The following is a 24,148-nucleotide window of genomic DNA, read 5'->3' on the forward strand; positions in this document are numbered from 1 at the left end:
CTATAAAATGTATGTTTTTCTCTGCTCTACTAATGAAATGTATGTTTTTCTCTGCTCTCTATAAAATGACAAGGGAGGACAAAAGAAGAAAAAAAGCTGGGATGGTGGCACATGCCTATAATCCCACTGACTAGGGAGGCTGATTGCCAAGTTCAAGGGCAGCCTCAGCAATTTAGCAAGACTCCGTCTCAAAATAAAAAATAAAAAGAGCTGGGGATTCAGCTTAGTGGTTAAGCGCCCCTGGGTTCAATCCCTAGTATCCAAAGAAAGAAAAAAATGGAAGTGGGGGTGGGGACAACAATGAACTTGGAAAGATAAGTTGTAGAAACTGACAGATCAGAGAAGGCTGAAATATAAGGTTAAAAGAGAATTCATAACAAGCAGCAAGCTGATTTGTACCCAGAACTCTCAGAAGCATCAGGACATATGTCTCTCCAAAGACCAGAGTGTTCATGTTTCATGTCCCTGAAGACTAGAGTGTGAATACAAAATGACTATTTTATAGTTTGCATAAAAGCTTTTAAGACTCTCAAATTCCTGTTCTCTGAGGTTTACAAAGCTGAGGTTCCCAAGCTGTCAGAATAGTGGCAGCCAGGCTTCTAGCCATACATTTTTTCGAAGTCCTGCAAAGACTAGCTTGCTCGGAGTAAAAACAAAAATCCTTAGAATACCCTACCCACACCTTCCATTATCTGGTTCAACTTTTTTCCTCTTGAATGCCATCTGTTTCTACTGTAGTCCTCTCTCATTTACACCACTTCGAAAGGTTTCCTTGACGATCCTTAAACAGAATAGACACCTCTTAACCCTTCCCTTTGTTTGGGACATTCTTTCTCCAAATATCTGTATGGCCAATTTTTTTAATGCCTTCAAATCTTTGTCACCTTCTCTGTGAGATCTTTCTTATTATTGTCAACCTTATTTAAAATTGCAATATGATCACCTATCTATAACACTGATCCCTCTTACCATTCTCTATCTTCCCATTAGGAATTACCTTTTAACATATATAATTTATAACATTCATAGTTGGTTATCATTCCCATTGGAATAAAAGTCCCACAAGATCTGGAATCATTTTTGTTCACTGAATTATCTCAAATGGAAAGAGTGCCTGACACATAATAGGCAGTCAATAAATATTTGTTAATGAATAAGTAATATCTAAAAGAACTGAAATATTTTTGCATTAATAATTACAATTATCTGGTACTTTGAAATAAATTATCTTTACATCGTAGAAAGTACTGATGTCGGGTTGGGGTTGTGGCTCAGCGGTAGATCGCTTGCCTAGCACATGCGGGGCCCTGGGTTTGATCCTCAGCAGCATATAAAAACAAAATAAAGATATTGTGTTCATCTACAACTAAAAAATATTTAAAAAAAAAAGAAATATAGTTTATCTACTCTGAACATTTAGACAAATATATAAGGTTTGGGAATATTAGTCCAAATGTAAATTCTTTGAATGACGGATATAATATCTCATTCATCTATGCACTAATGCCTAGCGTTATCCATCACTCTGTCCTCTATGTGGAGGGGTGAAACAGCATGTATTATTCATATTCTGTTTATAACAGATTATTATGAACATTTATTCATTAAGAGCTCTATACCTCATCATATTGAATCCTAAATAACTACTGGCTGAAAACTGTGGGATACTATAATTTTTTAAAAAATAGTTTTATTTTGACATGTACTTTCTTATTTAATACTTTAAATAACATCATAAGATAGGAAATGGAGGGCAGTCCTTCTAACTTTGATGTGGAAGTTATGTAGAAACAAGAGGTTTTTCAAGGTCACGTAGTGGGCAAAGTTATGAATGGAAAAATTTAAATATTTACTAAAATAACTAACTATTAATAGGGAAAAAAGCATAAAGAAGCTCTTCCATCCACATCTTGACACTACTACTCTGTACAGGTAAATAAAACAACTGTTTTGCACATTAAGTTGTTCTCTGGCAGAAGCATAAAAACTGCCACACTGTTTACACACATAGGTGCTAAACTAGTGCACAGTAACATTGTTAAAAACACTAATCCTCCTTCACAAGGCTCTGTTAATAAAAAGGAGTAAACCAAATGCATTGCCTAAACACAAATTTTTGTTATTTTATTGAATCATTCTCACAGACATTGGGATATGCAAAGATTTTAAATGTAGTCAATATCAAATCACAATAAATTTTAAAATAAATAATTTACATTATACATTCTTCTGTATTAAAAGTTCATAAAAATAGAAATAAAAAATTGTGAGTTTTGAGGTGCCTGATTAAAAATTCAAATTTTTACTCTTAATATTCAATTATATAGTACACATAATACTTTCATATACAGGAACAAGAACACCTCTCCTTTAATAAAAAGAACTTTCATAGATAGCCAAATACTTAACTTGAGATAGTTTCAATTAGAAATAAAGCTAAGTACAGACAAACTGGAAGAGAATCAGGTACAGCCATAAGCAGAAGTGTTGAAAAGTCCAAAGCAAATTTTAATTTCCTTTGTATCATTAATTACATCTCCCACTTTTCACTCTGACAATAACACACTGACCTGAAATGCACTGATAAAAATTTAACATGGCTTAGGGTAGGAACTGCCTTTATGCCTTTATTTAATAAAAATTCCTCTACACAAGATATGACAGTATTTTAAGATTGACAATTATAGAAGGAGAAAAGCAATAGAAGGGAATGTTAAAGAACAGATGAATTTAATGAACCTTAAAATCTTTCCCTTTTCTTTAAATTAACTTATTCTAGTACCATCTCCCACATTCAGAATGAATCCTTGAACTGAATCAAACTATCAAAATTAGAGTTTTATTGCATTAAAATGAAATAGCAAATAGAGAAGACTTACTTAAAAGATTTAGAGTACAATCAAATCGAGTTTATTTCATCACAGGTTTCTTTCTATGAGACAAAGGCATTCAAAACTACCTTTTAGAGATCAAATAATGCATTCTATACTATACACATACAATAAAAATCTGGTAGATATAATACAACAAAGCAGTAGTTCTACTGATGAATATTAAAATAGTTAAAACATTGTAATGCACCCTGACTACAGAACAACATGGAAAGAACTATACTCAGGTATACATCTTTCTTTGCTCAGGGTTTAGAAAGGTTTCCATCTGAATTAGAATAGCAGATTATTTTAAACAATCACAAATTCTACTAAATCTAAGAACTAAACCCTTGAAAAACTATAATGCTTCTTGGCAAAACTTTTTGTCTTTAAATTTATAAGATCCATAGCCTCAGCCTCTATTCTAAAACAGACATTATCACTAACAGAGAAACTAAATACAATAAGGAACAAAATGAAGATTTTGTTTTAAAACCTGCCCAGATGTCTGTATATTCCATGTATGGGACATGCTGTGTTCCACCCCTAACATCTCCCTCCCACAATGAAATTCTAACAAATTAAAAAAGGAATTCAACTTTAACATAGCTGGTGAAAATATTTTCATAAGGTGCTACACATGTAAGTCTAAGACTAAGGGAAGTATTTAGAAATTATGCATTCTATTACCCTGTACTTGTTAGCCATTACTATCAAAAACTACACAGCAGAAAAATGAAGAGCAAAGCTTTCTTTCATTTATCCATTTATTATGGAAGCATAGTACATATCACCTTTCAATAGTGATCAACAGAAAACATCTATTTATACTAAATGGAAAATGGATTTCTACTCAACACAAATAAAACAAAACTCTAAATTTTCCTCCTACTATAATTCTCTATGAAATTCAACTATCATGAGAAAACTAATTGTTTAGATATATTCATGCCCTTTGAACTCTGTATCTACTCTGGGTTATTAACGGTTTCCTCTTAAGCTATATACACATGTTCCAACACCGGATGGAATCTGTCTAATCAGACAGTTCATACTGAATTCACATTTTGCAGTCTGCATATAATATACATAGCTAAGGTCACAGATGAAAAGGGTATCTCAAAGATATCACAATCCCTCTTCTTAAAAACTATTTATTTATTTATTTTAGTTTTAAGTTGACATGCCATTATTATTTAGCTAGACCTTAATTATTTAGCAAGACCATACTTAGTAAGGTATGCCAATAGTTATTTCAAGGTACTTATATTCTGGAAAGCAACTTCTAATAAAATCATAAAACTGAAGTTTGTTAAGATGTAGCCTAAAATAGGTAAAAAGGCTTGTAAAGAAGTCTTCAAACCTGTTCTTTCTCATCTTCCTCAAGAAATTAATATGTTTGTTAACTCTTCTGTCAGTCTACTACTAAACTTGCTGAAAAGATTTTTCAACTACATCATAGCATCTATAGCATTGATATATCCCTACATCTATTGCTATGTTTGTAATTTCCTAGAGATAACTTTACATCACTTTTTGTCTGAGTAGTTCAAACATGTCCAAATCAATCTCCTTGCTCATAAAGCTTGCAATAGTACTCCTGTTGTTTGAAGGATAATATATCAATTTATGAGCAATAACTTGCTATTCTATTGCCTTTAACCCACTTTTCAATCTCATTTCTCATCACAACACACTAAGCTACTAAGCAGGATCCCTATAATCTATCCAGGCCAAACTACATTAAAAGCTTCTGATCTCCATAAATGGAATTAAATTTTTCAACCAATTATGGCTCTGCATTCTTGCTGTTTTTCTTTGTTTTGGTATCAGGGATTGAGCCCCGTGGTGCTTCACCATGGAGCCACATCCCCAGCCCTTTTTATTTTTTGAGATAGGGTATTATTAAGTTACTTAGGGCTTTGATAAATTGCTGAGGCTAGCATCGAACTTGTGATTTTCCTGCCTCAGCCTCCTCAGCTGCTAGGATTACATGAGTACAGCACAGTGCCCAGCTTCTGCTATTTTTTATTCATTTTCTATAAGATAACTTAAAGTTATCTTCCATTATACAACAAGTTTGGAGCCTGGACCAAATTTACTTCACACCCCTACAGTGTCTCACAACATCTTGCACACAACAGAAATTTCAGTTTTATGCAAACTGATATAGAAAAAAAAAAAAATATATATATATATATATATATATATATATATATATATTTTAAATTGTTGATGGGCCTTTATTTTTATTTATTTGATACCAGGGATCAAACTCAGTGCCTCACACATGCTAGGCAAGCCTCTATCACTCACACCTCAGCCCTAGAATATATATCTTTTAAGAAAATGAATTTAAAAAGAAAGATAATTGTTTTAAGAAAGGAGAAAGAATTCAGGACTTGCAAAAAGTCTTCTAATTAACATCATTAAAATTAATTGCTACACATTTAAATACACTTTCAAAACTCAAAGGAAAGACAATAGAATTATCAGGTTCTTCCAAAAGATCCTTTTCACCATGGGGGAAAAAGGACTTTTATGCTTCAGTATGTGACAACAAAGATTATGCCAGTATTTTACTGTGGTTTAGGGGGACTAAAGTAATACTGGGAGACCTTCCTAATGAAGTTTATCATTAAACACAGTGGACCTAATAGCTATTAATAGCTACTATTAGAGTTAAAAGGTATTCATTACCTTAAAGCACTACAACGCTATTAAAATGTGGAGCTGTATAATTTTTTATTGTGGCGAGACTACACCTGCACTAGAAAGATATTTAGCAAGCCAGGTACAGTAATACATACCTGTAATCTCAGCTACTGGGGAAACTGAGGCAAGAGAATCACAAGTTTGAAGCCACTTTGGGCAACTCAGAGACCCTGTCTCAAAATAAAAAATAAAAAGGGCTAGGGATGAAGATCAGTGACAGAGTGCCCCCAGAGTCAATTCTCAGGACTGGGAAAAATAAAATTAAAAGGTATTTAGCATCTCTGGCCTCTACCTACCTCATGTCACTTGCATATCTCCAATTATGACAACCAAAAATTTCTCAAAATATTTTTATCATCCTGAGGATGATAAGACGGAAAATACCCCCAGTTAAGAATTACTGCCATAGGACAAGAATTCCAGGGAAAGGACAGAATCATCTAAATGACTGAAACATGAGGGAAAAAAAAAATTGTCAACCAAGTATAGAACTATTATAATCCACAAATGTTTCTTAGCGTGTACAGAAGCAAAACCTCTGATGGATGACCTATCTCCTAATCTATAACACTATAATAATGAGTAAATATTGACATACTACAAATTTTAGTAACTATCATAGTCTTAACAATGCTCAAGAGACAAAATAACACAAAAATTTTAAAAATTTATTCAATTGTTTGTTTTTCTTTTCTACGAGAGAAAAAATGATAGCCAGGCACAGGCAAAAGCAGAAGCATGTTGTTTCCTTAACTTACATAATCATGACCCAGTACCACTCTACTCTGCATGCTATTTTTCTATATTATGCTTCTTCATTCTCATTCTCATTCAGTAAGAAAAATGTCAAATCATTTTTAGAACAGATTCTAATGTTAAGCTGTATACTAAGGTTAAGCAGCCAAAGTATTTCTTTAAAGCTATAGCCAGAATTCTTAGATCTTATGAACAACAATGTGTCCATAAAAACTCACTCTTGAAGTTTTTATAATTGAAAATATTTATACCACATTTTTACATACATTAAATAGAAAATATAACTTGGGAAGTAAACAAGTTTTAAAGCAATAAAATGTTCTAGGACCAAACTGCTGTTTCATTCATCCAAACATTGTTGAATTTCTACTATATTCCTAAGATTGTTGTAGGCATGTTTGTGTTAATGCTAGAGGAATACAGCAGCAAACAAAGAGTCCTTGCCCTCATAGAGCTTACATTCTAGTAGGGAAAAGACAATTAACAAATACATAATTTCAGATGAGATATATTAAGGAGCAATTAAAAACCAATGTATAGTATAGACATGATTTGGGGGAGAAAAGATAGACCATATTTTGGACAGAATGATCAGGAAAATTCTATCTGAAAGGTTCTTAATGATAAGGAGTAAGTAGTTCCCCAAACTGTGTGATGCAATTTGGAAGGTCAAGAGGCAAGAGCTTAGCTTTTGGAAGGAATGGCAAGGAGGACAATGTGGCTAAATCAGAAAACAAACAGGGTGAAAACTAGTTAGGCAGAAGACTGTGTACAATTTTACATTATCATGAGAAAGACTTTGAATTTTATTCTTAGTATAAAGGCAAACTATTGGAGGGATTTAAGCAAATGAAGAACATCATTTAACTTATGGTCACTCTGGCTGTGGTATACAAAACATTCTTTAGACTAACAGTTTCAAGCAAGACCAGAAGTTGGCTTAGGTATTTGTATTTAGCACTGGATAAATTACTACCCTCCCTCTTCCCTAGTTAAATCCCACTCTTCCTGGGAATTGAACCCAGAGGTGCTCCACCACTGAGCCACACCCCCAGTCCATTTTATTTTGAGAGGCCTCACTAAATTGCTGTGGCTGGCCTCAAAGTTTCAATCTTCATGCCTCCCACCCTCCAAATTACTGGGATTATAGGTATGTGCCACCATGCCCAGCTAGATTATGATCTTTCTTTTAAAGCTGTTTCTAAGACATTAACTTCAAAAGATCCACTATTACACAAGTTAGTTGTCTTTATTGATCAGAAAAGTATTCTGAAGTTTCTTAATTCAAAATCCAGACTTTAATTAAAATCCTACAATTCTTTTAAATTCAAAGTGTTAGATGAAACACAAGGTGTCTGCTAAAATGATAGCAAAGGCATTTTAAGAGAGAATAAATCGCTTAACAGTAGGGAAAATGAGAGGGTATAAATGGAACAGACTAAATCTTAGGGAAGCTCAAAATCAGATGAAATACACAGAGAAAGTTCACAGTCTACAGGATGCAAAAGGAAACTGTAGGAAAACTATATGAACAATATAATACTCAAAATGCCTAGAAAAAAAATTTTTTTTTAAAATCTGGACTTAACATGTCTAGACGAAAATGAAAAGAGCTCAAAATGGGAAAACAGATTTTTTTTTTTAAATTCATAAAAGGTAATGGAGGTGCTGGGGTTGTGGCTCAGCAGTAGAATACTCGCCTAGCATGTGTGAGGCACTGAGTTCAATCGTCGGCACCATATAAAAATAAATAAATAAAATAAAGGTATTGCGTACAACTATAACTAAAAATTAAATAAATAAATAAATAGGTAATGGAAAATTGAACTCAGGGCACTCTACCACTGAGCTATATCCCTAGTCCCCACAGTCATTTAAAAAATTTTTTTGAAACAGGATCTCCTAAATTGCCTAGACTGACGCTGAACTTGTGGTCCTCCTGCCTCAGCCTCCCAAGCAGCTGAGATTTCAGGTGTATGCCACCACGCTTGATGGAAGAGTTTCTTTTCAAAGAAAACAAAGAGATTACCTTCTTCTTCATTCTGAAGTGAAGCAAGGCCTGCCAATCAAAAATGTTAGCCTATATACACAAACTTTCCAATCTATTCTCTCATTTTAAAGTGTCTATAAAAAATAATTATTATCAGAAATATAAGAAGAACAATGAAGATAAAAGATCAAAATAAGGTAATTCTACAGCAAAAAAAAAAAAAGTTTTTTAAACAAAGGAAAAGAAGGGGATGCTAATCTTTTATTTTAAAAAAAAATCTGTTTAGGGGCTGGGATTGCAGCTCAGCAGTAGAGCACTCGCCTAGCACATGCGAGGTCCTGGGTTCGTTCGATCCTCAGCATCACATAAAAGTAAATAAATAAAGATATCGTATCCAACTAAAAAAATAAATATTTTTAAAAAATCTGTTTAGAAAATTTTAGTAACGAGGGGCCCCAACATGGTGCACACCTATATAATCCCAGCTGTGAGTTCAAGGCCAGCATAGGCAATAGAGCAACACCCCTCTCATTCATTCATTCATTCAATCATTCATAAATAAATAAATAAGAGAAATTCTAGAAAGGGCTCTAAGAAACAAGGAATTTCCCCAGAACACAAAAGGGGAAAAAGATTTTAAAATGAGAAAATAAAGAAACTCACCATTGGAATCAAAGTTCCAAAGAGAATAGGGGGGAAAAAAGAGAGATGATATCCAAGAAAGAGATTTCCCAGTAGCAGGACAAAAAAAAAAGACTTCAAATTAAACAGTCTCTTCAAGTATTTAGTACAAGGACTAAAACAAAAAAGATTGCTATACTTAAACATATTCTTAGAATTTCACAATTCTAAATCTAAAACGAAAACCCTAAAGCCTCATGGAGGTAACAGATCACAATCTTTAAAAAGTGAGCCAGAATGAGACTCTTATTACATATTTTGTTGGAAGCCATTAGAAGACAAACAATGCCATAAGAGTTCCAAGAGAAAATGATATTTCACTGAAAATGCAATACATAGCCAAATTATCAATGAGTACAAGGACAAAAATCAAATCATTTTCAGAAATTCAAAGATGTTAAATATATATTTCCCACAATCTCTCACTCAAGAAGAGTATTGAAGATGTTTGTCAACAAAATAAGGGCAAATCCCAAGAGAAGCCACTAGTTATATTAACTTAGGCATCTATCTACTAAAATAAAATCTTAGAAAACATATCTAGTAAACAACACTAAAAAGTAAAAAATTCTATATAATAGTTACATAATAGGGAAAAAATACACAAATAATGGAGACATATGACATATGACATTTTAACCAACTAATAAAGTCTAAGATATCATTTAACCCTTGAGTAATTTTTAAACAATAAAAACATAATTGACTGAGAGAAGGAAATGTAATCTTTGCATACTACTTGGCCTTTGACTAACAAATAGGTAGACAGTTCTAAGGAATATAGTAGTAGCATTTTGTTGGATTTCATCTTTTAAAAAAACAAAAATGCAAAAGGCTTATTTGATAAGCTGTATATATATATATTAGAAAACAGAAAAAAAAAAGCCGCCTTATGCCCAAAGTATGTCATAAATATAGTGAACAAATAAGGCAAATCACAGATGAAGCAAAGTATCTATAGCACATGTTACTAACATAGGTAACCAGAATGTGAAAAGAACAAATCAGACAAAAGAGAGAGACTAAAAAAAAAAAAAAGACTCTGCAATTCACAGAAGAGGTAATCTAAATGATCAAAATATATTTTACAAGATGCTTAACCTCAGTAGGAATCTGGAAAATATGTATTAAAGACAATGAGATGCCACTTTGCATACAGCCAAATTCAAAGACTCCTAACACCAAGTATTGAGGAAAATGAAGAACAACAGTTTTTCTTATACTCTGCTGGTTCATTAGAGAAAAACTATATCAGCTATTTGGACAGCAACCCTTAAGATTGAAAATGGACAAACCTCATGGCCTAGCAACTCTAATTTTCAATGTATTTCCTAGAGTAATTCTTATACAAGTGCAGAAAGAAATGTGTACAGTTCAGTTACATCCTTTGTAACTGTGAAAAACTGAAAATGATCAACATATCCATCTTTTAGAGAGCAAATTAAATTATGATATAGTAACAAGGAAATACCATAAAGTCATTTAACGTGACTTAATTAGAGCTACACATATAAGGACATGTATAGAAATAATAAGCACCAATTCAGGAAGTGAAAAAAGAAAAATAGTACACTGGAGTTCTAACATTGGTTGGCTGATGGATATATGAGTGTTTATATATTATTTTCTCCACTTTTTTTTTGGTGACTAAACTATTCATAATGAAGAGGTTCCCTGAGGAAAAAAAAAGAAAAGAAATTATACAAATTTAATACTCAGAGGATTTATTATTGTAAATCCTATTCTGAAACAAATCCCGGAGTCCTAGTATTAAAAACTTAGATCATTTCCACCCTTAACTTATAGTAGTGACTATTAAAAAAAATACATACTCTGTAACTGATGTTACATTTTCCTGTCCAAAAGGTCCAACTGGATCATCCTTGAATTTATCACTTGGAAGTTGAGGTGGTAAAAACTCTACATCTTTTTTCTTTGGGACTTTGTAATACTTCCAGGCTATATTAGCTTCATCTTCTTCCAAGTTTACAGCTGTACCAATATATACTGTAGGCTCTACAGCTTCCTGGAATTGAGGTGGGAAAGACTGGGACAAACTGTCTATCCTATCCTCCATTGGTTTAGTAGGAACCAAGGGATCCGGTGTTGGCATTTGATAAAAATGTTGACTCTGAGGAGTTGAAGGTGTTTTAGTCACTCCTTCATCAACCACATCACATGGGTGAGGACTAAGTGGGGGTGGTTGAGGTGAATTTGTCATTTCAGTGCCATGCATCTGAGGAGTCTTTGCTACATCATTAGTTCGGATATTTGAAAATCTCACTTGACTATCTGAAGCAGAGATGACAAGTCTTTGGCTGGCTGAATCTGTGTCCATGCCAACATCATCACTGATAGATATACGATGGTGAAAAGGAGTCAAGGGGCGTTTCTGTGGCTTTTCACTCTTTTCTTGCTTCTCACTGGTCTTGTGCTTAGGAAGTACTTGTTGTTGCTGACCTAAAGATGGTACCTGTCCTTGTTGTCCAGAATTTCTTGGTTTGGGATTTTTGTGCCTGTAAGTTAAAATAAAGGGTTGATATTTAGAGAATCACTATTACAGCAAAGTGACATTTCAAATATTATTTGTTGTTTTTCATATAATCCTAAAAACAGAATAATCTGGCTGGGTACAGTGGCATATGTGGGTAATCCCAGTAAATTGGGAGGCTGAGGCAGAAGGATAGAAAGTTCAAGACCAGCCTCAGCAATTTAGCAAGGCCCTAAACAACTTAGCGAAAACCTGTCTCAAAATAAGAAATAATTGCCTGGGGTTGTAGCTCAGTGGTAGAGTGCTTGCTTTGCATGCATGAGGCACTGGGTTCGATCCTTAGCACCGCATAAAAATAAATGAAGATACTGTGTATTGTGTCCATCTACAACTAAAAATTAAAAAATAAGAAATAAAAGGGCTGGGGGTGTGGCTTAGTGGTTAAAGCACCCTGGATTCTATCCCTGGTACCAAAAAAAAAAAAAAAAAAAAGGAATATTAACTTCAAACATTTCTACTTTTATTGAAATAATTTAGCGAATACAAGAAGACAAGAAAAAGATGTCAAAAGACTTCATTAGTAAAGGAAGAAGAAAAACTTTATTTGCAGTTAACAGTGTTAGAAACTATTCAAGGTGATCAACAACCAATCGATCTTAAAACTATTAGAGGTGGGGGCTGGGGTTGTGGCTCAGTGGTAGAGTGCTCGCCTAACATGTGTGAGGCACTGAATTCAATCCTCAGCACCACATAAATGTAAACTAAAGATATTGTGTCCACTTAAAAGTAAAAAATAAATATCAGAAAGAAAAAAAAAATTAGGTGGGACATCCAAACGTTATGTCTCTTCTGATGCAACTACTACAAATCAACTACAACGCTGTCCATAAAATACTCTTGCCAAAAACATTGTACTTGAATCTAATCAAGGTTCTAGATGAGCATTGCCCACAAGAACTTTGTACTACGATGGAAATGTTCTGTAAGTGACTCTTGAGCACTTGAGGTTAATGCAACTGAGTAACTTAATTTTTATACTTCTTTAAATATAATTTTTATACTACTTTAAATAGCTACTAGTGGTTACTAACACACCTTGTACTGGGCAGCACAGCTGTAAGAGCTACCTTCAATTTATAGAAATATAAAAGTTAAAGAAGAAGTTAAATGACAGCGAAAACCAAATTTGGGTATACAAGGTAAATGATAAATTCAGAACATGGAACATCCTATAGGACAACTGACCTAGTTTCTCTAACCAAGTCAATGTCACATACAGGAAAGACTCAGAATACTTAAATAAGTAAGTACTACTTAAATTTGCATGCTAGTCAAACAAACCACCTATTCTGAGACAAATATTGACAGGGTATTATGACATCAAGGAATTATTGCTCATTTTATTGGGTATAATAACAGAATTATAAAATAACAGGGCCAGAGGTACAGCTCAGTGGTAGAGTACTGGCTTACCACGTGCAAGGTCCTGGGTTCAATTCCCAGCACCGTAAAAGGAAAAAATAAATAAACCTCACACAGAAAAGTACTATAGAGTTAAACGGTATCTTAGATTTGTTTGAAAAAACTTCATTAAGAAGCTAGACAAAGGCTGGGATGTAGCTAGCTCAGTGGCAAAGTGTCTCCCTTGCATTTGCAAAGCCCTGGGTTCGACTCCCAGTCCCCCACACTCCCCGCCAAAAAAAAAAAAAAAAAACAGCATCAGCAGCAGGTATACAATGAGGCACACCCCTGTAATGCCAACTACTCAGGAGGCCAAGGCAGGAAGATTGCTAGATCAAGATTAGCCTCAGCAACTTACTGAGGCCTTGATCAACTTAGTGAGACCCTCTCTCAAAAAATAAAAAAGGTCTGGGGATACGGCTCAGTGGTGAAGGAACCATTGGTTCAATTCCTAGTAACAACAACAAAAAAAAGGTGGGTGTGTATGTATGAATGTTTGCTACATATTAAAGTATAATGGCTGCTCTGAGGAAAAACACTTGTAGGAAAGCATTTGTACAACTATCTGAGGTACAAGATGAATTAGGCCTTTTTTTCACAGAACACCAATTTTATTTGAAAAACAATGAGTATCCATCCATATCTGACTGATTATTCAGGAAATCTATTTACTAAGTTACAAAAATGAACAAAACAAGTTTGTCATTTTAAGGAAGAAAAACTGATGAATCTGAACTTTAGAGTAAGATACAGAACTTTGGAAAATTTTATCTGCCACAGAGAACTCGACAATTTTCTAATATTTACTTTTCTGGTGAGATCATTAATGACATAAAAGAATAAAATTTTTGTTACCTTATAACAAAATGTTCAGAAGAGCCACATAATTTAATGAATTGATGTTTTCCAAATAACCAATGTAAGAAAAATAAAGCTTAAGTAAAATATCCAGTCATTAGTGGAGTATAAAAATTTCATTAACATGGCTTCAGATTCCACATTATAACTATCATTTAATAAACTATCATTTGCAAAGTTTGGTGCAGTATCAAAGGAGAATATCCATAATTATCTGAAAAAGTTATTAAAATATTATCTTCCCTCTTCCAACTGCACAGCTGTGTGGGCTGCATTTTCGTCATATATCTCAACCAAGACAATAAGAGGTTGAATGCAAAAGTAAATATGGGGGCTGGGGATGTGGCTCGAGCGGTAGCGCGCTTGCCTGGCATGCGTGCGGCCCGGGTTCGATCCTCAGCACCACATACAAAGATGTTGTTTCTGCCGAAAACTAAAAAAAAAAATAAATATTAAAAAAAAAAAAAGTAAATATGGGAAAATCCATCTATCTTATAATGCTCAACATTAAAGAGATTTTTTTAAAAACTGTAAAACAATGCCACTTATATAATTTTTTGTTTTAGAAAATACAGTTAATGTCTATAAAAATTTTTTATTCATGTTAATATACACTGGGCTTATTGTTGTTTTTAATAAATTAAGTAGTACTTCAAAATTTCTCTAAAATAAATATAAATAGATATAGCCCATATAAATAAAAGCACTTTAGGTATCATACATTTCTATTTTCTTTTTGATGGACTGGGTATCAGACCCAGAGGTAGGCAAGCAATCTACCCACTGAGCCATATCTTAGTCCCCACAATAATTGAGAGTGTAAATGAAATCTTAAAACCCAAATTTTGAGGTGTAGTCTACACAGTATTAAGAACACCTCCATTAAGGAAGTGAATTATTTTGTTATGTCACAAATACAAGGGATGTGAAAAATAAACAGCCATATATTTACTTATCCAGCTGTAAGAGTAGAAACTATATTCATTGAGGCTATATAATAATAATAATCCATTATTGGTATATACCATTATATGGATCTTCAAAAAAAATTTTTTTGTGGGGGGTACTGGGGATTGAACTAAGGGGCACTCAACCACTGAGCCACATCCCTAGACCCATTTTGTATTTCATTTAGAGACAGGGTCTCACTGAGTTGCTTAGCATCTCACTTTTGCTGAGGCTAGCTTTGAACTCGTGATCCTCCTGCCTCCATCTCCCAAGGTGCTGAGATTACAGGCATGTGCCACTGCACCAGGATAAAATTTTGACAACACTGTCATAGTCCGGTACAGACCTTTACTTTAAAACAACAACAACAAAAAAAGGTTTTTTAAAGACAACAATTCTAGAATCCTAGTATGAATTTCATACTAGAAACCAACCAACTTGGGAAATCTGTTTAATTTAGTGTTAACATCTGAAACTTAATTCCTTTTTTTGTCAAGTAACTTGGCTAAGTGTAAATTGTCTTATGAACATTCTATCAGACAAGTCTAATATCAATAAATGTGCACTATTCAAATCTCACTGGTGAATGATGCAACCAAAACAATTTTATGCTTCTCACTTACTATAACAACTTTAAAAACAATTTTGAGATAGTTCTAAGATGAGTGAAAGTATAAGAAAAACAAAAAAATGAGGAAATTTGGTAGAATCTTTTTGAATTCACAACTGTTTAAGCAGTCTTTTGCCCACAATCATCACCTAATCCACCTAATTTATATCCTATCCAGTATGCACCCTTAAATTTAAAAGTTCAAAAAAATCTAACTTGATAGTCACAGCAATAGCCATTTTTAAAAAGCTGATACAGTTAATACATATTAAAAAAGCCTCTGGAAACAACCTATATGTCCATCAAATAAAAAAACTCTTGGGCTGGGGTTTTGGCTCAAGAACACTTGCCTAGCATGTGTAAGGCACTGGATTTTTATTCTCAGCACAGCATATAAATAAATAAAATGAAGCCCACTGACAACTAAAACAAAAATTTTAAAAAAACAATTTTTGATACTTCCATTCAGTGCAATACCAAGAAGATATTTAAACAATGAGGCATATTTACAAGTAACTAACATGAACAGATCTAAGAAAAAAAATAAGACGTTAAATATATCAGAATAAGATGGGCAAAGTGGTACACACCTGTAATCCCAGTGACTCAGGAGGCAGAGGCAAAGGATTACAAACTCAAGGCCAGCCTCAGCAACTTAGCAAGACCCTGTCTCAAAGTAAAAACGGCTGGGGATATAGCTCAGTGCCTAAATGCCCCAGTTTCAATACCTAGCACCAAAAATAAATAAATAAAATAAAATCAGAATGTAAGCGTCAAAGGAAAATGTAATGCAAAATTACAGAAAAACTTGTAAAAGAATAATATCTAACTGGCAAAGAGCCACATATAGATAGGGAAAGGTAGTGGATATGGGGAGAATGGGCAAACTTCGTATGTGTAATTATAATTTTTTTAAAATTTATTTTTGCAAATCATTTGTTATATATTTATGCCATTTTTTAAAAAATCAGGTTCTTTAAAATAAATTTTTTTATTTAGTTTAGAATTTATTTATTTATTTATTTTAATGTGGTGCTGGGGATCAAACCAGTGCCTCACACATGCTAGGCAAGCTCTCTACCACTGAGCCACAATCCCAGCCCTTAAGAGAACCCAGCGTTAGTCAGGGTCCAGTCCTACCTTTCACTCAGAGGAAATTTACTATAGAGAACAGGTTACCAAAACAAAAAAAGAGAGAGCTACCAGGATAACAGTAACTTGAGACTGTGGCTTCAGACTAAAAGGACAATAAGATGAATTAGTCTCACCGTGTTTCGAAAGCCTGGGATGTGCTATAAACAAAGCAAGAAATGCAGCGTTTGGGACCATGGAGGAAGGGGCTATTAATAGGATACACGGGAGCTGCTGATGAAGCTGGCTCAAAAAAGTAGTGGCTTCTTCCCTCCTTCCACCCTCCAATCTTCTATTAACCAAAACCAGAAAGCAAGGGAGCCTAAGAAATTTAATTCTCTGAAATACAAAACAACGTAGGGAAAGGGTAGGAGCAAACTGGAGGCCAATTAGCATAGTTAGTTAGCAATATTTGTCCTATTTCCTATATTTCACGGCAAAGGAGGATACACACATATGGTTGCTCAAGGCCTCACTCTCATTTAATAATTAAATTAAAAATCAGGCCAGGCACTGTGGCACATGCCTGTAATCCCAGAGGCTTGGGAGGCTGAGGCAAGAACTCACAAGTTCAAAAGCCAGCCTCAGCAACAGTGAGGCGCTAAGCAACTCACTGAGACCCTGTCTAAAAATAAAATACAAAATAGGGCTGGGGATGTGGCTCAGTGGTCGAGTGACCCTGAGTTCAATCCCCAATACCCCCCAAAAAAAGAAAGAGCAGGTGCAATTGTTAACTACTTTAAACTGTAAAACAGCTAACATATCCATACTTTTTTAGTTGTAGATGGACACAATATTTATTTTTATGTGGTGATGAGGACTGAATGTGACCAGTGCCTCACACATGCAAAGCAAGCACTCTACCACTGGGCTACAATCCAGCCCTATATCCATATTTTTATTCCAATCTATCAACAAGAGGTAAGCTTTCAACAATATTGCCAGATATTAAAACATTACCATCCTTTAATCCAAAGAATCTAAGTAAGAACATTCAATATATACAGAAATACACGGCAAGGAGTCCGTCATTATACTCAAGTAGCTAAGGTAAGAAAAACCTTGGCCCTAACTTGCAGGCATTCCATTCTGTTGGCTCATTTCCATGGGGAAAAAGGGTAGCCACCTATTCAGTAACAAGTCCTGATTAGGGATGTCAAAGCCATTATTGTTTACTTGACTGTAAAAGCATGATTTACCTTTAATATGCAGAATAAAATAATAAACTTGGCAATGTAGTTTCAAAGCCTCTAATAAACCTCATCAAAAGTCCCCAATAAATAAAAGGCCTAAAGAATTCATTCTTCTACCAATCTTTCAACAATACAGTCGATTAGAAAGTCTGTATTTGGATAATAATATAGCTTTAGTCCCTTGCCAAAGCACATTTTCTGAATCTTATCCCAACAACTCACTTGCAGCTGCCCAAAGAAAAGAACCCGCTGCACAAAATCCAACAATGTATTTACCATAAAAAAAGAAAAATGACAGTGGAGATTTTTACTAAGTATATCACATATCATCTCTTTTATAAGAACCCTTGGGAGAAATTTCTCAGGCACAGTAATATTGAGGAACAGTTTTCTCAAGAGACATGCGTCTTTTATTTTTCAGATGCTGTGTATACCATAATCTAATAAAATCTCTTTTATTTGGCTGCTAGGAAAAACTTCCACAATCTACCTCTGGTATCTGGAAAATACATACATCTATAATCAGCTTCAAATTATTAAATTTTCTTTCTTATATTTCTCACTTCTGAAAAAACTTCTAACACAGTGTTTACATAAACATATCCCAAACAAAGTGAATAAGAAACAACATACATATACACACAACCATCAATCAACTAAAAAATAATCTACCTCAAACAACTGCAATTTGTTCTTTGTGTGGCTTCAACAAAGTCCCAGCATGCCACTTTATCAGGAGTTTCTTCTTCACACAGACCACCTGATGAAGCAGAATACTTCCTCCTAAAATTTGAAATTACAAAATTTCTTAAGATTCATAAAATTTTCTAATTTAAATTTAGCATTAAAAATAATTTTAAAAAACAAATTTCTGAGCTAAAGTCATATAAATGACTGTTTAACTCTTAATTATAAGTAATTATCCAACATGAGATTTTTTTTTTTTTAACGTGAAAATGAAAATATATGGCTGGGAACAGTGGCACATGCCTGTAATCCCCAGCCACTCAGGAGGCTGAGGCGAGAGGATCAAAATTTGAGGCCAGCCTCAGCAACTTTGCAAGACCCTGTCTCAAATTAAAAAATAAAAAGGTGTGGGGACGTAGTTCAGTAGTAGAACACCTTTGTGTTCATTACCCAGTATCGCTAATGAAAAATAAGAAAAACTAAAATACATACTTGTTCTGTGCTCTGTTCATATTACATTCTTGCCAAACTCTATCCACCACATGATTTGCTAACTTTCTGGGTATTTTCCCACCATGGTGGCTAGTACTATCAGAGTTGAAGCCATCAGACACTGAAGAAAATTTGACCCACTTCTGGGCAGACTGAGGATCAACTGCAAATAAACAACAACAAAAAAATAAGCTGTAGGAGAATAAAGTAGATTTAAAGTAACATTATTGAGGGTTATATTAATTTATGATACAACTTACTCAAGCTGTCTGGTAAACCTGTTCATATTTGAAACAAAAAAGAATATTAAATACTGATAGCAAAAAAATGTCAACAGGGGATGTAAATTGAATTATAGCATGTCAATTTGTTTTCCTGACTTAGAGAATCAAATAAAAATTATAGAGGCCAGGAGTATAGTTCAGTGGTAGAACACCTGCCTGACATATGTGAGGCCCTGGGTTCTTTTCCAGCACCACAAATAAGTCAATAAATTGTCTTAATTTTGGGAAATACACTAAGTATGTAGGAATGATGGGACATCATGTATGCAACTTGTTCTCAAATGGTTCAGAAAAGACTAGTGATAATGAATGTACACATACAGCGGGAATAATAAAGCAAACGTTAAATTTGGGAATCTAGAAGAGGGCGTTCTCGGTAACTTTTCAGTAAGTTTTAAATTATTCCAAAGTATACATATATTTTTTCCGTTCTTATGTATTCAATAGGTTTATCACCAGACTCGATGAAACAGACTAGTATTAATACCTGTTTGGACTTCCTCAGGAGAAGTAGGTGGTGTAAGAGTAACTGAAGACATAGCAGGATCTCTTGTGGAAGCAGGCACTTGGTGGACACCCAAGCAAGAAGCTGAACAGTGAGAGGATGCCACAGAACTAGGCGTAGGAATGTCTGACTGGGGGACTAGAACAAAGCATGCTGGGTAGATCATTCGAACACCAGCTGAAAGGGGAAAAAAATGAACAGGAAAATTGATGACTATTGTGACTGCAGTGGAATTAGTCTCAATTCAAGAGCATATAATAGAAAAGCAGGCATACTATGACCATGTTTGCACAGAAAAGGTTTTTATCAAAATACACTCTTGGCAGAAGCTATATTTTGTTTTTTAAAGAAAAGTCTTTTTGCATATTTGACCAACTAAACCATATAATTTTTAAAAATTATTACTAGAATTATGAACTATATTCTATTTTTAATCAACAGGTCTACTTTAATTTTTTCCAGTGCTAGAGACTGAAGCCAGGGCCTCACCCAAGCCAAATACTATCATTAGGTCACATTCCCAGTCCTATATAGCTCTGTTTTAAAAGCCTAATAAATGTCTGTGTTTTGTTTCTGTTTTTGCCACAAATGTTCTGGTAGTAATGTTTTTACTAAAACTGAATACTGCTAATGTTTCTAATTTAAAAAAAAAAAAATCAATGCAGCAATCTTTATATATAACATTAACATTAGATTCCACTAAATACTGTATTATAGTCTAATCCCAATTATCTGTTCAATTACACACTCTCCATGCTTTCCATGTCTCCTAAGGTACAGTACATATATGTCTTCACCCCACTGTGGGGCTTGGCTATGTGTCTTATTCTAAAATATATGCTATATCCTAATAGGAGTGTTAAATGTGCTTCCAGGGTCAGTAGCAGCCTCTTTTACTTCTGTCTTCTCCTAGTAGATTAGCATTCCCTAGTGTAAAGGTTACCTTGGTAACCTTGGTCCTTGAATGAGAAAACATACAGAATAGAGCCAATGTGAAAACAGCTGACCTAGGCAGAGTACACTAAAGCCACAAGTTCTTTAGAAACATTTTCTGTTATTGGAGATGAGAGTTTTATTAAATGTTCAAGCACTGTATAACACAAGTTTTCACTTTCCAGCCTCCAAATATTGATTTGTTCACAATTATTCTCTCCCATCTTTAGCATGCTTCCCTTCAGATAGAATATATTTCCCTATCTCAATGACTTTTGCATGGACAAGTAACTAATTTTTGTTTTGTTGGATACTGGAGGTTGAACCCCGGGGCACTTTTACCACTGAGCCACATCCTCAGCCCTTTTTATTTTGAGACAGGGTCTCACCAAGTTGCTGAGGCTAGCCTGGAACTTGTGATCCTCCTCCATCAGCCTCCCAAGTCACTGGGATTACCACCATGCCCAGCTATGTAACTAGTTTTGTCCAATGATAAGTGAGCAGATGTAATATACACCATATCCCAGCAAAAGCTTTAGCTATACTTATATGGTTAGGTTTGGTTCCTAATGTTTTGATTGTTACTTTTAAGATTAGTGTGTCCCAGATATTGGGACTCCTTTAATCTACATTACAGAATGAGAAGATATATGGTGCCAAACCATGGCCAAGTATCAGGCCTCTGTAATCCAAACGGGAAGTAGGCAACACACAGATGCTTGGTGCTGAAAGCCACTGAGGTATTAAAATTGTTTGTTACTCAGTAAAATCTAACTAATACAGACAGCCACATGGTTTCCCCTTCAGAATAATACTCAGAATCCATACCAACAAGAACTTCTACTGCAGCTAAAGAATCATCTTCCCAATCCATATCTTCCTGTTTTTCTTCAGACATCTCCTTCAAGGAACATGAAATAGGATAGAACTGTTTCCATTCACCAATCAATTTTTTTGTAGCTGAATCAGACATCTTGAATGCCTGTCCTGTGAGAGTGCCATTTAGTCCAAATGGGCTTAAGATAACTAGAAACCCAGAGCAGACATCAAGTAAGTAACTAAAACTATTACACCAAATAAGATCATGTTGAATAGTGTGACAAGTAATTATGCAATTCTAAAAACTATTAAAAATATGTCTACCCCCAACTCAGAAATACAAAGAATTCCATCAGGAACTGAGGTATCTGTAATATTCTTCAATTTCTCTCGACTAAAAAAGCAATTTGAGGAAAACAATGTGAATATACAACTCTTAAGTACTTACAATGGACTGCAACATAAATTTAAACAAACATTAGATTTTAAGATCAAATTAACACATTTCTAGTCCTTAAAACAAACCAGCAATCTTTTAAAACATTTTTCCTACTGGAGTTTAATGTTTTTATGGTATAAATGATATTGAAAGTTCCTGTGTAACAATGTTAAACATGGCTTACTTATATGACCTGACACACAGGATAATCTTGAAAAATTAACAGGTAATGATATTTAACAGAACACATTAAAACCTTAATATTTGTTTTCATGGATTTTAAAAAATAATTTTTACATTAGTAAACATACTTTGTTGACTTAATACTCTGAGAGAAAAGAAAGAAAGCTACATCAAAATCATCACTAGGCTAAAGATCAGGGGCAAAATTCCACCAAGCCCAATATGCAAAATTAGCAACTTCAATAAGAATATTCTTGAAATAACAATAAAAGATTAAATTCCTAAGCCAATAAAATAATCTACCTTGAAACGGGCTATTAGATTGCTGAGCAAGGGTGATGTGCTCTTCACTGAGAAGATATACAGGTTGATGTTGGTTAATTTCCACACTGGTACAAACATTGCTTTCTCCATGCAAGAAAAAGGTGAAAGAGCAGGACAAATGTTCACTAATAAAGAAGAAAAAGTTGTATTTTAGTGATGATTAACAGCAAAAAAAAAAAAAAAACATAAAAAAATAACTAGCTTTTCTTTATTAAGAAGGTATAACACAAAAAACGCATACTTTCTTTAACCCAGGAATGCTTCATCTGAAGGAAAAAAGTCATAGACGCAAGCAAATATTTAGTTGTAAGAAAGGTGGTTCACAGCACTATTTATGATTTTTTTAAAAAGCTGCAAAATAGATGAACCAGTTAAACAAGTTAGGTACACCCACATGTATATATATTATTATATAACCACAAAAATGTTGGGAGAGAGGGTTTAATAGAAAGTAGACGACTATCAAAATAGCATGGTCTTAATTATTTAGAAGAAATAAGAATTTTCCTTTATTAAAGAAGTATAGCAAAAAAAATTAATGGCCACAATTTTTATTTTGTTCATTTTCACCCTCTCTGTAAGAAATACAAATATATAAACAGGCCATGGTAGAGCTTGTCTGAAACCTCAGCACTTGGGAGGCTCAGGCAACAGATGACTTGGGCCCATGAGTTCAACATCAGCCTAGACAACACAGTAAGACCCCATCTAAAAATATACCTATTAATGCAAATATGTTTTCTTTTTTTATTATTTCTGAAATTGAGACATATCCAATTAATCATTTAATGAAATAATCTCTCAACCAATGAAATGATTTGAAAGCAATCCTAGAATCAAGGACAGATGTAAAATACTCTATGAGGTGTGTCTAGGTATACAGATTGGAAAATACAAATGCCTTAGGACAGAAGATGTATCCTTAAGACAGATTTAGACAGTGGCAGAGAAAGGAATGAGATTATACACTAAGAATCTACTTTTCTTATTTTTTCTCCACACATTTTAAGAAGTCCTTTAAAATATGATCATTAATCAAATCATAACCTGTTAAACATGAATAAACCCTCTTGAATTTTTTCCACACAAGGCAGAGCAAAATGAATTGTTATATTAAATTATAGGAAGTAATGCTAGAGCTAACAAAAGTGGAAAATAGAAAGCATAAGTGAAAACATAATGCTGAGGCAGGACTACAAGTTTGAGGTCAGTCTTAGCAACATTCCATCTCAAAAAACAAAAAGGGATGGGGATGGAGCTTATGGAGCTCAGTGGTAGAGCATCCTAGGGTTTAGTTCCCAATGCCACCAAAGGGGGGCTGGGGGAATGAAGAGAAAGAGAGGAACAGAGAGGGAAAAGAAAAATGTAAAAAAGAATAATAGAACTAAATATTTCATTTTTAAAAATTTTTTTAGTTGCCAATGAACCTTTATTTATTTGTATGTGGTGCTAAGAATCTAACCCAGTGCCTCACTCATGCTAGTCAAGCGCTCTACCACCGAGCCACAACCCCAGCTCCCAAGTATCTCTTTTTATTTATATTAGGGAGTCAACAATAATGTCTAAAGTTGATAGAACAAGAAATTGAAATCAATCATTCAAGTTATGAAAGTAATTTAGAGAAGCTGGTTTGAAGGTATTATTTATCTCAACTGAATATTCATAGACACAAACTGAACTTATCTCTGGAATTATGGTAGTAACCACCAGAAGCACTAAACAAAAAGTTTAAAAACAAAGTAACCTAGTTATTTCTGGGAATGGGAATGGAGTAT

The 24,148-nt window shown here is 34.1% G+C and overlaps 1 protein-coding gene across 2 annotated transcripts in view; it reads right to left on the bottom strand.

Annotated features, from left to right (window-relative positions):
• Med13 (mediator complex subunit 13) overlaps nucleotides 1-24,148 on the bottom strand; it is a 90,486-nt gene that overhangs the window by 41,466 nt on the left and 24,872 nt on the right. For both annotated transcript variants that reach the window (XM_027950263.2, XM_027950262.2), the window contains exons 4-9: nucleotides 22,353-22,498; nucleotides 21,437-21,634; nucleotides 19,658-19,852; nucleotides 18,887-19,049; nucleotides 18,380-18,490; nucleotides 10,848-11,531 (exon numbers count right to left, since the gene is read on the bottom strand). In XM_027950263.2, the coding sequence (XP_027806064.1) occupies nucleotides 10,848-11,531; nucleotides 18,380-18,490; nucleotides 18,887-19,049; nucleotides 19,658-19,852; nucleotides 21,437-21,634; nucleotides 22,353-22,498 (1,497 nt within the window). The remainder of the gene's footprint in view (nucleotides 1-10,847; nucleotides 11,532-18,379; nucleotides 18,491-18,886; nucleotides 19,050-19,657; nucleotides 19,853-21,436; nucleotides 21,635-22,352; nucleotides 22,499-24,148) is intronic.

This window comes from Marmota flaviventris, chromosome 17, assembly GCF_047511675.1.
Source record: "Marmota flaviventris isolate mMarFla1 chromosome 17, mMarFla1.hap1, whole genome shotgun sequence".
NCBI lineage: Eukaryota > Metazoa > Chordata > Mammalia > Rodentia > Sciuridae > Marmota > Marmota flaviventris.